This window comes from Haliaeetus albicilla, chromosome 4 (assembly GCF_947461875.1).
Source record: "Haliaeetus albicilla chromosome 4, bHalAlb1.1, whole genome shotgun sequence".
NCBI classification, from domain to species: Eukaryota; Metazoa; Chordata; class Aves; order Accipitriformes; family Accipitridae; genus Haliaeetus; species Haliaeetus albicilla.
In genome coordinates, this window is record NC_091486.1 from 41,048,061 (window position 1) to 41,061,535 (window position 13,475).

The 13,475-nt window shown below is 41.0% G+C and overlaps 1 protein-coding gene across 1 annotated transcript in view; it reads right to left on the reverse strand.

Annotated features, from left to right (window-relative positions):
• Positions 1-13,475, reverse strand: part of ABCA12 (ATP binding cassette subfamily A member 12) — a 90,272-nt gene that overhangs the window by 54,920 nt on the left and 21,877 nt on the right. Inside the window, exons 4-10 of the mRNA XM_069782050.1 lie at positions 12,787-12,875; positions 11,244-11,353; positions 10,306-10,491; positions 9,361-9,521; positions 6,365-6,477; positions 4,608-4,704; positions 317-4,474 (exon numbers count right to left, since the gene is read on the reverse strand). Of these exons, the coding sequence (XP_069638151.1) occupies positions 317-4,474; positions 4,608-4,704; positions 6,365-6,477; positions 9,361-9,521; positions 10,306-10,491; positions 11,244-11,353; positions 12,787-12,875 (4,914 nt within the window). The remainder of the gene's footprint in view (positions 1-316; positions 4,475-4,607; positions 4,705-6,364; positions 6,478-9,360; positions 9,522-10,305; positions 10,492-11,243; positions 11,354-12,786; positions 12,876-13,475) is intronic.

The window sequence follows — 13,475 nt, forward strand, 5'->3', positions numbered from 1 at the left end:
AGAGCCATACCACAAAGAAAGGGTTTCCAAAGAGGTTACCACTGGTGGCAAGGCTCCTACAGGATTCTGCTTCTACTGTGAACTGATACATGCCAACACAGAAAATTTTTGAAAGCCTCACTTTTAGCTGTTTGTTCAGTTCAAGGAGAAATTTCTTCCTCTTCAATATAACCCACATTACATCTAGTATCCTAAATTATGGTGATTTCAGGCTTAAGTTGCTCCACTGGAAGAAAATTACATACTTCTCATGCTGGAACGAGAATGGTGGTCACTACCTATAAATGCAATTACAATACCCAAAAAGCAAACTCACCGCGTAATCAAACTGGTTGGTGACAAAGTTTTGTCACTCTGAGTCCAAGGTAGGGTCTTGTTATACAGGGCTTCTGCCATGACAATGAAGTGACGAGCAACAATATCAATCACACTGTCAAAACTAGTTTTGTTGGAGAGAAAAGCCGAACTGGAATGTATATTGAATTCATTTAGCAGATCAGAGGAGTTCAGCCTCTTGAGAATATAGCGACTGGCTTCTGTGATTTCTAGAGCTGACACATCGTTGGCAGAGTTGTTTGCCACTGCTTCCAACAACTTTGCAAAGGCAGCTGCTTCAGTTAGATTCCTTTTGGTGTTTAGGAAACTGTCAACCACATCCCAGAAGCTTGAGTAATAACTCCATTTGGTGAGGCTGACGGTGCCTTGGAGTCTCTGCAGCAGGTTGCTCATGTGGAGCTCATCCTGTGCCACACTGGAAAGCATGGATAGGTTATTCCAGCCTGCTAAACTGTCAGAGACATTTAGGGAGTTCAGTACTGTTTCACTCAGCATGAAAGGAAGGAGCATGTTCAAAAGCTGGGATGGGAGAACACCACCCACATCTTGGACTGGGACGGGGCAGGAGGCATTACTCTGCAGCAGCCCCTCTGTGACAGCAGTCAGAGCTCTCACTTTCTCCTGTACCCAAGAGTTTTCCAGCTCAGAGACAAGGTTTAATTTGGAAAGGAAACTCAGAGTAAACTGCAGAGACTGGATGATGCACGACAGCTCCTTGGAAAAGCGTTCACTGCGGTTCTTGTAGACGGCAGCAAGCTCTGGAGACAGTTTCAGGTTTGTTATGGCAAGCTGGAACATTTTTGTAAAGGTGTCATTGCATACTGTTCCACCCTCCATGCCCATGGAATCAAAGAGGGGTTTGCAGGGGCTCCCGGCTAAGGACTTGCTTAGAGTGGCATTTTCAAACAGCATCTCAAGCGTTATGTGGAGCATATCCCGAGCGGAGCAGTTCTGGGGTGTCCTATAACCACTGTTGCTCTTTTCAAGGAAAGGACTCAAGGCTAAATGCAAGAACTCCCAAATCTTTGCCTCTAGCGAAGTATTGTGCTGTGAGGAAGACTCACTAAACTCCTTTTGCAGCAGCAAATGTGAGAAATGGTAGACAATATCCATTTTTTCTTCAAAAGTTTTGTTTAAGTTGGTGTCATGAAGGACTTTCATTCCTGCTCTCCATATTTCAATCAGCCTCTGGGTATAGTTACTCGAAGAATCAAGTAATAGGCTGATAGTTTCAAGCTCACTGATATTATACCTTTTCTGCAAACATTTTAAAATTAAGATACTGCTTTGCATGGCCTGCGAGTATATGGAGATGTTCATTCCTCTGGAGTCTTCTTTACCATACAGCTCAAACATGAAGGATGCAAAGTTTATCCACTGCTTCAGTTCCTTACTGAAGGGAAGACTGGAATAATTTTTCATGGTACTGAACTGATTTTGCAGCATGTCTAGAAGTGACTGGGAAGTGAGACTGTCTGTACTATCCCAGTTCATGGACTGGAGTACTTCAGCAATATGCCAGAAAGCATGAAGTTCATTTCCCTGCCTTCCATGAGGGGAACTCTGAAGTTTCTGCATTAGCTTAGACAAAGAAGACATCAGCAGATAATGATCACTGGTATTCAGCTTTGCCATGGCAGCAAGAAACTGCTCAAGGGACAAGAGCTGTTCTGCAAAATTTTCAGAAGTTACCAGGGTCAACAAGAAGTCAGAAAATAATGATGACACTTTTTCATTTGTGCTGAGATAATTTTCAGTGTCTTCAAGCGAGACTGCATGAAGTGCAATCATTCTGATAACCTCCCATGCTTTCTCTGTATTAAAATGAGTCTTTTTTAACATTGTCTGATTCCAAATCACTGCAGCCATAGTTAGAACATCTTGATTTTCTTCTCCATAGGGATTAGGGTAGAACAATCCTTCACCATCAACTTCATACAGTGGGAATATTTCTTGAAATATTCTTTCTAAGTCCAGTGTGCTGTTTGTGGCAGAAGTTGAATTGAAGAAGAGTTTTAATGAACTATACAAGTAATTCAGATCTGAGGGTTTAATTCCTCCACTAGAATTATGAAAGATCTGATATACTAATGTTTTTCCAGGAGCTACCCCAAAGTCCACAAGAATTAGAGCTTTCTTCATAATTTCCAGGAATTTCACATATTCACCTACTTCTGTTAGGTTCCATTTGGTGGTCAACAAGTTGCCAGTGGCGTGCCACAGCCGTGAGAAATGTCTCCACTCAGACTGGTTGGAAGCATTTCTGCCCACCTGTAGCAGTTCATATATACTGCTGTTCCTAATGAAAACAGTCAGTAACAGATGGGAAAACACAGGCAGCCTATGCCAGTCTGCTGAGCTGTCAGAGACATTTAGGGAGTTCAGTACTGTTTCACTCAGCATGAAAGGAAGGAGCATGTTCAAAAGCTGGGATGGGAGAACACCACCCACATCTTGGACTGGGACGGGGCAGGAGGCATTACTCTGCAGCAGCCCCTCTGTGACAGCAGTCAGAGCTCTCACTTTCTCCTGTACCCAAGAGTTTTCCAGCTCAGAGACAAGGTTTAATTTGGAAAGGAAACTCAGAGTAAACTGCAGAGACTGGATGATGCACGACAGCTCCTTGGAAAAGCGTTCACTGCGGTTCTTGTAGACGGCAGCAAGCTCTGGAGACAGTTTCAGGTTTGTTATGGCAAGCTGGAACATTTTTGTAAAGGTGTCATTGCATACTGTTCCACCCTCCATGCCCATGGAATCAAAGAGGGGTTTGCAGGGGCTCCCGGCTAAGGACTTGCTTAGAGTGGCATTTTCAAACAGCATCTCAAGCGTTATGTGGAGCATATCCCGAGCAGAGCAGTTCTGGGGTGTCCTATAACCACTGTTGCTCTTTTCAAGGAAAGGACTCAAGGCTAAATGCAAGAACTCCCAAATCTTTGCCTCTAGCGAAGTATTGTGCTGTGAGGAATACTGGCTGAACTCCTGCAGTAGAAGATGTGTTAAGTTATAGACAGGGTTGATTATTTCCTCACTTGAAGCTTCACTGGCACTTGTATAATGAAGGATTTTCATTCCTGTCCTCAGAAGTTCAGACAAGCTCTCCAAGGTTTTATTGTCAAAATTAAAGAAAAGATCTATAGATTTTAATTTACTGACATTATAATTCAGCTGTAAGTCTTTTAATATGTACAAGGTCTTTTGTATGGCTTGACTGACTAGTGAGATACTGGCTACTTCAGAATTTTCCCCAAACTCTTTAAACACGGCTGTTATAAATTCTGACAGTTGATCCAATTGTCCACTGAAGACACTACTTGGATTATTATTCAGCTTTTGTAAATGGCTGTTTAATACCTCTAAAAACTGCCCATAGGCTGTGATGCTTGTGTTATTCCACTTCATCGATCTCAGTTTTTCCCCAATGCGCCAATAGGCATTCAACTCATCCCACCAGGCTTCACCCATGGAGCTTTCTACTCTCCGCATCAGTTCAAACACAGGCATCAGTAAGTACTGATAACCTATGTTGGTGTCTGTCATTATAAAAAACACCTTCTGGAGAGCTAGGAGCTGGTCTGGAAAGTTTCTGTAGGACACAGGCTTAAGCAGATAATCAGAAAACAAAGACAGTATTTCATGCATTCCATTTAAACGGTCTCTGAAGTCTTCCAGAAATGATGGCATGCTAGCGGAGAGCAACATTTTGAGAGGATCCTTAGTTTGCGCTGTACTAAAATTAGAATTATTTAACAGAACTGGATTCCAAATCATTGCAGCTAATTTTAAAGCACTCTGAATTTCTTTCCACTGGGTCATTATATTGAAAACGGAAGTCCCATTAAAGTCACTCTGTAATTGCAGTGATGTGAAGTTATAGATTTCATCAATTATTTCCTTATTATATGGTTCCTTTAATTTATAATCGTGATGTGGATTCATTCCCAGTTCAAGAATTGCATACAATTTCTGTAATGTTTCATTCTTCAAATTTCTGAATAGATTTAAGCTTTTTAATTCACTTCTATTCATTTTTTTCTCAAAGCCTTTTAGACGATGTAGAGACTTTTGTATGGCTTCTAAATCACCTGAATTAATGGACCTCTTGGAGTCTTTTCCACCAATCTCTGGTGACTTTATTTTTCTGGAGGGGAAAAAAAACCCAAAACATTTTAGTGAATACGAAATCAATGCAAGTGGAAATGTAAAGTGATTTAGAGCAAAGATCATAGATTTGAATTATACTGTTAGTAATCTCTCTGTAGCTAATGTCTTACCTCAGAACTTCCTCCAATTCAGACACTAAAGTCCGATTGTCTTTCCAGTTAACAAAGCGATTACAAATATATCTGGTCATCAAGTTTTCTTCTTTATCTACAACAAACATGTAAAGAGTATATTAGTAAAGATCTGTCGTGGTTCAACCCCAGCCAGCAACTAAGCACCACGCAGCCGCTCACTCACTCCCCCCACCACGCAGTGGGATGGGGGAGAAAATTGGGAAAAGTAAAACCCGTGGGTTGAGATAAGAACAGTTTAATAGAACAGAAAAGAAGAAACTAATAATGATAATGATAACACTAATAAAATTACAACAGCAATAATAAAAGGATTGGAATGTACAAATGATGCCCAGGGCAATTGCTCACCACCCGCCGATTGACACCCAGCTAGTCCCCGAGCGGCAATTCCCCACCCCCATTCCCCCCAGTTCCTATACTAGATGTGATGTCACATGGTATGGAATACCCTGTTGGCCAGTTTAGGTCAGGTGCCCTGGCTGTGTCCTGTGCCAACTTCTTGTGCCCCTCCAGCTTTCTCGCTGGCTGGGGTTGAGAAGCTGAAAAATCCTTGACTTTAGTCTAAACACTACTTAGCAACAGCTGAAAACATCGGTGTTATCAACATTCTTCGCATACTGAACTCAAAACATAGCACTGTACCAGCTACTAGGAAGACAGTTAACTCTAGCCCAGCTGAAAATAGGACAAGATGACATTAATTTGGAAACTGAGAAGAGCCCTATGGCAAATCTATTAAGGATAACATGCATGTATGAAGTTAAGCTCCTACGACAAGACACAAGATCCTGGTTCGAAATTTGATTGCTCTTTTAGGGTATAAATCTTCCTGGCCTTCTGAAAGAAGTCAGGATGTTACCTGTCATCATAGAAATGATTTTCCATCTCTGGAACAGTTCAATGCCCCTGTGATCTGGGTGCTAATAGAGCTCTCCTCCTGCTTTAGGAGCACTTTGCCATCAGTGATGCAGCACCAGCTGGCCTAATATTTATTATTGTTTCTTTCCCTTCATTTGGGAATGCTTTTTTACTACCCACACATAGGCTTTGACTGCAGCATCATTTATGTCTCCCATAGCCATTTACACCCATCTTGGTATGCCCACACATCCAGTCCTCTCACTAGCCACATCTCCATGTTTTCCCTACTTGCACTGCATTAATCTGCTTTCTTCTTATCCACCCCAACTTCCACAATCTCTATCAAACAAGAGGTAGAGAATGGATAGCATTTACCAATCTGTCCCTTGTAGCATTTAGGTGCTGTACCCTTCCCTTGCCCATTCACATAACCTCAGAGCTAGATGCCGAGGTCTCTTCCTCTGCTGTAAGCCGAAAGGGGTTTAGAGAAATGGCTAATCTTGACATATACACCTTGTTTTGCAGCTCAGCCTCAGCCCCTACCTTGATATACTGAGGTGAGTTTGACAGAACCCACAACTACAGGCTGATTTGGACCCCCCCCAAAAATCACAGTAAAAAATTACTGCTCCCCTTTTCCACCAAAACTGCAAACTCATGTTAATTAATTGTCTACTGACAAAACCAAGCTTTTTTACTTTTCCATTTGAAATGAGGTATTTTATTCACATTTGTAAAAAGTTGAAAGAAGAATTCATTATGCTGAGCCCTGAACAGTATGCAATCTGTATGGTTACTTATTAGCCTGCAGTTTGCTTCTCCTTAGCACCACAGGTTTTCAGCAGAGATATAACTATATGCAGGCGTCTTACCTTGCTCCAAGCAGTTCAGGGAATATGGAGGATCTGTAACCCCATTCTGAACAGTTTTGAATCTATCATCAGTCACAGGTAATGCAGAGACATTCTGAGCTGCCAGCACAACACTAAAGGGAAGAAAAAACCAAGAAAAATAAATTGTGGTTACAGGTTTATGAGAAGAAATAAAACAAGTGTTCAAATAGGAAACAGCTGGAGTACAGCCTATCATTCTTAAAATGTCTGACAGACAACTCATTGCCCCTACTTTTAATTATTTGTTTGATCATGCACAAAATGTAAAGGGCTTTGATGGGAAAGCCACGACAGTATATTAGCACAAACATATGTGTTGCACTCATTAGGTGCAGTTATTCAAAGGGTTATATAAAATCTATAGACCACTTAAATCCTCACAATAGGTCTTAGAAAACACTAAGGTGATATGCCAGCCCAGTGATTCACTGCTGCGGGTGAATCTCTTCCTAAAAGAAACCAAGAAGCAAGCAGACTAGGCTCCAGGGAGAGCAGGGATCCCTAGGGGACAACATCTGGGGAAGGAAGAAGCAATCACAAATAACTGTTACCATTTCCAATTCTCCTTCTTTCCTCATTTATACTGTAACAATCAGGCTGACGGGAAAGCAAGGAATGTTTTTCAGTCTTAGGAAAGAACAAGGTGATAATCAGGCATATTGTATCACAGAGGACATAATTTAAAAGACTGTCTGTTCAATGTGTGCAGGTTACTGAAAACCTCACGGTGATTATTAGTCCCTTTTGCTTCTCCTGTATAAAGAATAGCTCTTCACTGTGGGCATAGGGTCACTGTGAAATAATGCACAATCTCTTGCCTGCCTGAAGTTCTGCAGGTGCTACACGAAGAACCTAGCTGAGGTGATTTCAGTAGCATGAATACATACTGATTTGTGGGAACAGACTTCTAGTGAGGACAGAGCACCAGGGATCTCTTTTCTCCTCATTTAACATAATGTCTCCATGCAGGTTTTGTGGACTTGGTGCTCACTGTTTCCATTTTGCAGAGGTGCTTGTTAGCAAGAGTCTTAGAGGGATAAGAGGGGTAAGAAACTGCAGTTATTTATAAATGACATATTTAGTTGAGCCATGGCAGAGCCAAGGAGGAGGGAGGCATAGGCTTGTCAAAAGTGGACGCATACACAGATCAGAAGGTAGAAAACATGGAAACAAGTGTTGTTGTTGCCCTTTTATTTCAGTCTTGCAGCGCTTTTGCAGATGTTGGCTTTAGAGAAAAAGTTCAGCTTATGTGCTTCTCTGAGAAACTATCTTAAAGCAACAAACAGGAGCTTTTGTGAATTTTGTCTGTAAACCAGGGTGGTATGGGTAATAAAATTTTCTCCTAAACTTTCTATAGTATTCATGACTTTAAAGTTGGTTTCACAGTGGTGGTGTTTATCACATGGTTAATACAGATGCCACAATGAGTAAAAGTTCTTTTCTTCTGTATCTTCATATTTATACTACAAAAAAATCCCTGTACAGCATTTCTTTAGGAGGCCAGTACTGCCTGAGTAAAAGACATGGCCAGGCTCGCTAAGATGTGCTTTTGTAAGCATCATTAAAAATACTATTTGTGCAATCTCTTTGCAATAACTCTTTACTCATGCACTTACACTGCCAGATGCTAGGCATAAAAGCACTGCACAGTTCTGGTGATGAAATTCTATGTGCTTCTTTGTTGCGCCTATGATAACTTTGCCTAGCTCTGCAGCTGTAGAGCAAGGCAGAGCAGCACAGTAAATGTTAATTCTTCCTGGGCACTCAAACAGTGCTGGTTCTTAGGCTTGATTCCGCAAACCAGTAAATGCAAAAAAATGCAATAATCCTGTGACTGAAACAGCAGCATGGACAAAACAACTCTGAATAAAATTAAAATTCTTGCCACACTGCTACTGACTCCTTTAAGGATAAGGACATTACAACTTACAAATAGTTGTCACAATGCAATATGGCAAACTACCTAGATATTAAATGTACAGGTTTTTAAGTGCCTTGGCAACATGCCAGTGATGAAAAGCGAGTCTCTCTAAGCCTGAGTGTAATCAAAGTGGCAAAGTTTCTACAACTTCTTTTGGCATCTTTACCCAACTGCTCATGTATCCAAGGAAAAAAAAAAAGCCTGAAGACACTCAGTTTCTTGCTGTCCTTCATGTGCTGTAACAAGTGGATTATTCAGAATAATTTATAGCAGTGTCAGTCACATATCCTGTAGATGATTTGGAGCAGAGTTCCCTAATTTCTTGAGTAACTCAGGTCTTCTAGAGATCAGTGAGACTTCAGCCCAAGTACAGACCGGGAAAGGGATTTTCAAGGCTAAGCCCATTTTAGAAGAGTTTTTATTGTCCCAGCTGCATACAGCATCAAATATTTCAGCACAGTTAATTAATGCAGTTAAGTCAGCTCTGTTTTTCATATAACCATTGAGCAAGAACATAACTGGTCCTTTCTTCTTGAAGTTAGACATATTCAAAGCCCCATATGCTAAAACCCAGGCTCCCTCTCTTCTCTGCTTTCTTGGGACCAATCTTGAAAGATAAAACAGCAGTAAATCAGGTAATCAATTTAAAAAAATAGAGAGAGAATTTATGGCTCCCCTACAAATGCTTGAGGTGTTCCAAAGCAACTTGAATTTGGCTCTGTGCTTTTCTAGAAAGAAGCAGCCAGCTGCTTTCTTTAGCGGAACAACAATCCAGCCAGGAGGGCTTTTGTTCAACCAAAGGCAGTGGCTGTTACTCACCACCTTTTCTGTCTGCTGGAAGAAAACTAAGAGTTCATAACAAGCTCCCATTTAAAAAGTGACACAAGAGTCATTGAAAATCAAAACACTGCTCACTGGCCATAGAGACCGTTAGAGATGCATTACTATGGAGCTATACCATCACTCAAATCATGCTTTTAAGCTAACACACTTTCTTCAAGATTAGAAACCCACCAACTTTCAGTGCCTCTCCTGCCATTTTCTGTATTTTTACCTGCTTGGATTCTGAAGGAAATCAATGCTGCCCTGAAACACATCTGGAGCCAGCAAAAGGAGATGCCACAGGGAGGTGTCATTCTGCACTCGGGAGATGAGCATTAGAAACGAGACCATTTCATTGACGAATGCTGCCTGGTATTGCGTGTTGTGTTGCACCTTAACAGAAACAATGCAAGAAATTATTTAAGAACAAGAACCCTTGCTGCCGGTGTGTCTTTTTATGTTTTTCAGTTTGCACTGCACTTGTACACAACTCTACAAATAATACATTCAAAGGACTCCAGTGACAGGCAATAACTGAGAGAGTGACTGTGCTTTACCTTCACACCCCAGATTGTACAACAAATTCTCTGTTTAGACAAGCCCTACGATTCAGAATGTCCCAAACAGTCCAAAGACTAGGGATACAAGAAAAATTAATATTAATCCGCACCCTGGCAAAAAAGAAGGCATTACCTTTGAAGTATTCATTTGCTTTAATTACATAGCTTTCCCAAAGAAAAGTACTGCTTCAGTCATGAATTGTTGGATCAGATGCAGGAGTTACTAGATAGAGTTATACGGCTGAGGTAATACACGATTAAATTTATTGCCTCCTCTAGCTTTAAATACTCTTATTTACGCCACATCCTCACACTGCAGCAGGGCAAATAAAGAGGAGAAACAAGACCTAGGCATGGTGAGGACCCTTAGTGGCCACTACCTGACGGCTGGATGTCCTTGCCTTTCCAAGCTGTGTACTCAACTCTAAGGTTTTTGGGCTAATCCCATTCACAAGAATTAGCTCAGCCTCATCATGCACTATCTGCACTTTGGTATAGAGATGAGCAACTCCTAGCAAGGTGGGGTCACGTTCTATCATCTCCCAAACATGGCAATAATGCATGTGACCTAACACAGCTACTAGATGTGGATATTAGGAAAGGTCCCAGGCACTTACCTGAGAGAGCTGACTTTTGAACTCTTGGGTAAATGACTCTAAAAGCGATGAGTCAGTAAAGCAGAATGTCTGGTGGATATTGGCTGCCATCTTCTCTCCAGTGAGAATGGGATGTGCTATGTATCGCGACAAGACCTCACACAGAATGACTTTGAGATTTGCTGCAGTTGAATATTGGGTCTGGCTCTAAAATTAAGATGTAACGTTAAAGGTAGCTTTAAAGCAATACTCTGTTTGGTATGGTTTTAAATGCAGTGATGAGACTTTTTTTTAAAGGGTAGTAGTGACTTCTGAAAAACACTGTCATTACAAGCACTTACACACATACAGAATTCTAACAAGTGAACAGTGTCACTGAAATCCCTCAAACTCCTCATACAGACAAAGAGGAATGTGTGCATAAGTGTTTGTAGGCCTTAATACAAAAACATAAGCACACTGGTGTCCATTACATGGTACCAAGTTTCTGTTACAAAGGAGTTGTTCCTATACATAGTCAACACCTACATAATGAACACACAGTGCCTCTGATACCACTGCAGTAGTATTGTGGGCAAATGATGAATTGAATGGCAAAGCCTGTGACATCATATCTTTAATTTCACATGAAAGAAAACAGACTCTAAACACCTTAACTCACACAAGTTTTGAGCAAAATATCTCAGGGTATTGTGTGCAACTGTATTTGGTAATTCATGGTATTATGTCCCAAGGTGTCTGGTTTATCTGGTTTCTGCTTAGAGGATAATAAATTTACCACAAAGCTTAAAAGTCCACCCACGGTAACTGCCTTCCTCTTTCCAAAATAAAGCACATTCACATAATAGGAGAGATCTCAAAGCAGTAAAAGCTGTATGTTGGTACTTTGAGCTTCTAACTCTTTAAATACAACAATACATAAATGTTGACACTCAGCTATTATGCAAATACAGACTTACCTTCCCAAAATTGAGGATTTTGTTGAACATGTTGATGTTGGAAGTCAAGTTGGATGGTGATGAAATATTCCGAAGGGTTTTTTCTCCATGAAATACCAAATCCCCAAATGCTGCAATACAGTTTGAAACACTGTATTTTACTTAATGTCTTTTAACCTCTTTGCTACATCAAACCATGACAGAGGATAGCTGACTACAGCTTTGGGCATGCCATCATTATTAATCTGTTTCCAAAGGTACAGCCAATGGCATCCTGTAATTACTTACTTAAGGTTTTTTCTGGTGTAATTAAATCCTGGATTACATTATTTACTTCTGCAACTCTTAAAAATTAAATGCTTTTAACCATGTGCTTGCAGTTCAACATTAATTTCCACCTCTTTTCTCCAGTATTGCAGCTCTCCCAGGCAGGAAGAGAAATGAGTAGCCTTACAAGGAAGCCCGCATTGGCTCAAGCTGATAGCCCTGTAAGGAAGAACTCTCCAGGTGTCTTTGGCACCAGTGGGTGGTACTCTTTATTCAGAAACAGCTCCAACAGAGATTTGGAGCACTGCTGCCCACTACAAATGGTGGCACACTGCCAGGTCCCCAGCTTACACACACCAAAGCCAACACTTGCACTGAGCTGCACTCTCAAAACTATACAGCTCACTGAAACCAAAGAAGCTATGCCAGTTTACACCAGCAAAAGCTATGACCTGTGATTTTTATTTTATTTTTTTAAATAAGACGTAGAACTGAGTTCCTCCCTGACCATCTGTGGCCATCAGCATGAGCTGATAGTTCCCATAACTGTTCGATGATTTTTTTTTTCCCCCACGCCTCTGCATTCAGTCCCTTTTGCATTCTGCCTTTTTCTGCCCATACACCGAAGAGTGAGTGCGTTGGCAGGAATGCTAATTGCAATAGTGAATGGCTGGGGCAGAACAGTCAGAGAATGCAAATCTGTAATCATTCATTTGATCATGAGCTCCCTGGAGAAAGGACTATCCATCATGATGGCTTGCGGATAGTACTAGCCATTACCATCAATAAATAATAATTGTAATAATTTTATGGAAAATTTAAGTCTGAAAGTTCCTTCAGGAAAGAGAATCACATCAGAACATCACCAACAATAAATATCCACTGTGGCACAGAGGAAGACTTATTTGCTGGATAACTGTGAATAAGAAATATGTTTGAAAAAAAAATCGTAAGCTGTTTATGGACAATTTGTGGGCAGTAAAAGGGCAATATTCCATAAATAGCCAGGTCTTTAATTAACGTCCAAACAGTCTGCGATCTCACATTGCTCCTGTGAAGCACAACGATTTAATCCTGGTTTGTTGGACAAATTCCAAAAGTCTTTTCTACAGACAGTTGCTTGTAATTATTCCCAAGAATTTACACTAATTCATGGCCATGGACATGGCCATGGTCACATCCCTGTACAGAACACACAAATCATTTTAGCAGTGCTCTAAGAATTGCATCTCTGTCCAGAGGGCTTCAAAGGATCGCTTTTAAAGACCAGAACTTTGCAGAGCAGTGAATAACCTACCCAGTGAAGCATTCCTGCTTTTAGGAACCTCTGCACTCCGTGGTGATGGATGGTTGTCCTTGGCTGCACTGAATGAGCTCCTCTGCTTACTGGGGGAAGGAAGAAAAAAAAAAAAAAGAAAAAAGGCAAAAATAAAAGACACCTGTAACAACTCACAGAGTTTCTTATGATTAAATTTACACTTAACTACTGTGTGACTCATGGCAGGTGTGTTGAAATTTTGGTTGTGCAAAATTCTGATTCCTTCTAGAGGCCTGGAATGTATTTTGGGGAAGCACACTGCAGTGCTCTCAGACACAAAACAGATGGAGGGGACCACATTGTTGCCTGCTCTGCAGGGACATCAAGGACAGGCAAGGCTTGACATATGTATTTGGTCTAATCTTAAACAAATTCCCACTTCTGGAAAGGCGGCCTCATTCTATCAAGTCCTATTCTGTCCTCCACCAACATATGCTCAGCAGAAGAAACAATGCAGAACTTCATGGCACTGTTAATGACACTTGGACTGAGCAGAGAGGCCTTTGATGTAAGCTGGAACAGCTCTAAGCTATTAACAGCAGGTTGCATGCCCCTACCAAGAAATCCTTCAAGACATCAGGACCTTACTTCATCCTTCCCAAACATTTCACTACAAGGTAAAAGAAAGGATGGAAGATGTTGGTGTTGAGCTCAGTTTTTGTACTTAG